This window comes from Sciurus vulgaris (assembly GCF_902686455.1).
Source record: "Sciurus vulgaris genome assembly, chromosome: 14".
Classification (NCBI taxonomy): Eukaryota; Metazoa; Chordata; class Mammalia; order Rodentia; family Sciuridae; genus Sciurus; species Sciurus vulgaris.
Genome location: NC_136475.1, coordinates 29,661,182 through 29,664,381, shown reverse-complemented (window position 1 = coordinate 29,664,381; position 3,200 = coordinate 29,661,182). Strand labels below are relative to the sequence as shown.

The following is a 3,200-nucleotide window of genomic DNA, read 5'->3' as shown; positions in this document are numbered from 1 at the left end:
CCAAAGCCGCCTTCCCATTCCAGGTGAATTCCCTGGGAATCACACAGTGAATGGACTTGTGTTCTCTGCTCTATCACAGCCTAGCTCCTTGACTCTAGTGTTTGTTTTTTGTTGTTGTTATTTAGAAAAAGAGCTTTATTAAGAAGATGAAAATAATTATGTGCTAACTTGTATAGCTAGATTGCACAAGAAAGGATCCAAGAATCTACTTTCTGATGTCTTCCAAGACATGAAACCCTACATTTATTTGCACCTTGTTCTTTCCTCAGGCCTAGAAAAAACAAACAACCTATGTTTCAAACAACTTATGATCCCTCCTTTCCCATGTACAGAAATTCTGACCATCCTTAGACAGTTCTTTCTGGAACAAACTTTCCTCTTTTCCCCTAGACTGCCCCAGTGGTTTCACCTTAACTCTAAGGTTTATGATTACCAAACTTCCAGAGCCAGCCAATGAGAAGCGAACCCAGGTATGCTTCCCCACAGTAGGGTGGGCATTTTCTCCTGGACTTCAGTCAGAGGCTTACTGCTGAGGCCACTCTGGACATTCTGAGTTCTGTGGTAGTAGGTAAGAGGACATAGGTTATGAAGGTGGGAGACTTCTTGTGGGCCGGAAGTCCTGGGACCTTCCTGGGGCTCAAGACTAGAACTTTTTTGGTCCTTGACTTTTTTGTCAGGAGTATAAACCTTTATAATTAGGGGAAGAAGGCTTTGCTAAAACTTCTGTTTGGGAATATAGAATTTCTGCAATGTATGACCCTGGCGAGGGACCAAAAGAGGAGACAAGGGGTAGACCCAGGGTGCAATGCCAATACAGACAAATCTTCACAGTGTCCTTGATAGGGTATGAGGGTGGAGGGAAAGGGATGTATATATTAATGCTTCATATAATTATCCTATTAAATCCTCAAAACAACCCCAGAAGGCAGGTTTTACCTTGTCAGCAGATGAAGACACATGGGCTCAGAAAATTTAAGGAACATGCCTAATGACACACAACTAGAAAGGGGAGGATTATATGATTCTGACCCTAGACTTCCTCACAGTGGTGGTAACCTGCTTCCCTCAAATATGACAATAGAAAAACCTACCTTTGAGCAGGGTCTTCATGATTCCTGGGATGCTGGAAACTGTGGGGCCTTCACAAGTCTTCTCTCTTTTCCAGGGTTGCTGGGAAGGTGCGTGGTCAGGTCTAGCTATCTCTCCTGGACCTTGAATTTTCAGACATAGAAGTCTCCCATGGCTCCTTATCACATCCGCAAATACCAGGAGAGTGACCACAAAGGGGTCCTGGCCCTGTTCTCCAGTGGGATGACTGAGCATATCCCTACGACCTTCCACTACATGCTGAGGCAGCCACCAGTTATCCTGTTCTTACTTGTGGTATCCCTCACCATATTTCTGCTTACTGACTCCTGGCTCCTTATGATGGTGTCCAGCTTTACTCTCCTGGCTTTCCTGTGGTTCCTTGCTATATACACCTGGAGGAAGTATATGGCCATGTGTTTTCACACAGACCTGGCTGACATCACCAGATCTTACATGAATGTACATGGATCCTGCTTCTGGGTGGCTGAGTCTGGGGGCCAGGTGGTGGGCATAGTAGGGGCTCTTCCAGTCAAGAATCCCCCCTTGCAGAAGCAGTTGCAGCTACGTCATCTCTCTGTGGCTTTGGAGCACCGACATAAGGGGACAGGGAAAGCCCTGGTGAGGACAGTGCTCCAGTTTGCAGAGGCCCAGGGCTACGATGAAGTTGTCCTTAGTGTCAGTATACTGCAGTATGCTGCCCTGTCTCTGTACCAGTGGATGGGCTTCCAGAAGACAGGCCATTCCTTCTTCACCAGGATTTCAAGGCTGAGGAATACTCCTCTGATTCATTTAATGTACCGCCTCCCTTGTGCTCAGGAAAGGGGCCTATGATCATTCCCTTGTGTATCAGTCATGATCCAATTGAGTCTGCTGTAGTAAAAAACAAACCCTGAAATTTCAGTAGCAATAAAAGCTCATTGCAAGTACACATCTGAGTACATTGTGTTGCATGGTACAGTCGGTGGGGAGGTACCAGGAATTCTGCTCCATTCAGGCTGAGTTGCCTGTGCTTCATTTGTCTAGCACCATGGTAATGTTGCATTAAAAACAACACAAAAATATGATGATCCTTTACTTAGCCTATGAGCCTGTGGACCAGCTGTTTCTGTAGGGTTGGGTAGCACTCTGGGTCTCAAGTTTCCTTTTCAAATGTCCTGAGTTGGCTGAAGTGTCAGGTTCACTAGGTTTCATCTTGATCCAGCTCAGGCAGGGTTCAAGATCATTGCACAGCAGCCAAAGAAAAGCAGAAAGGAGCAAAGGCTTTTCCACCACTCCTGTAGTTGTTGCATGTAGAAACATACCAGATTCAGGGAAGAAATGAAGCTGGGTCTGTAGTGGAGAAAATGCAGAGTTACAGAGCAAAGGATGCAACCCTGTGAGAACGGAGGCAGCAACTTGCTCCGCCTGCTCTAGTCCCTGGTCCCTACAGGAGGAAAGAAGGTGGATGGAGATGGAGTGGGGTATGTTTTCATGGGAAGATCTGGATATGGTACAATCCTCATGGTACTGGCTGGACCCAATCACACGGACCAGCATGACTGAGGGGAAGTCAGGCAGGGAGTGTTCCTATTTGTTCAAGAAGAAACATGGCATCGGTGAACCTTCCTGATCTGCCACCCTTGGAGCACATCTTGGTCCCAGTTTCTATCCCCAAATGCTCAGGGATTTCAGATTGTCATAGGTGCTTTAACTTGACCATGTGTTCCTATAAGCCTACATCTTTTCTGGGTGATGAAAATATTCTGGGACTTGACATAGTTGGAAGTTACAAGACACTGGTGAATGGTATCAAATGTCACATACTCATATATTTTAAAATGGTTAATTTTCTGTAAATGTCTCAAAATAATTTGAAAAAAGAGAAAAGAGTTTAAATATGTCTAAAACTCATAAATAGGATATAGGTTAGAGAGAGAAAAGCAGTTGAAGGAGTCTTTTGGGGAGAGTTGTTGCTATGCAGTCTGCTCTTGCCAAACTACAAGTATGAGCAGGAGGTGTCATCTTGAACCCCAAACCTTGGTAGCAGAGGCTTTGAAGGCACTTCTTGGCCCACTTGACATCATGTCCTCTTCTACCTTGGAGCAAGACCACTGACATTTGACACTTGCCCT

The 3,200-nt window shown here is 45.4% G+C and overlaps 1 protein-coding gene across 1 annotated transcript; it reads left to right on the top strand.

Annotated features, from left to right (window-relative positions):
* The first annotated feature begins 431 nt into the window (after positions 1 to 431).
* LOC306644468 (N-acetyltransferase family 8 member 3-like) lies at positions 432 to 2,015 on the top strand. The gene is made up of 2 exons (XM_079111488.1): positions 432 to 568; positions 1,166 to 2,015. Exon 2 carries the CDS (start codon positions 1,240 to 1,242, stop codon positions 1,918 to 1,920), a length of 681 nt encoding a protein of 226 aa, XP_078967614.1. The 5' UTR covers positions 432 to 568; positions 1,166 to 1,239; the 3' UTR covers positions 1,921 to 2,015.
* Positions 2,016 to 3,200: the final 1,185 nt, after the last annotated feature.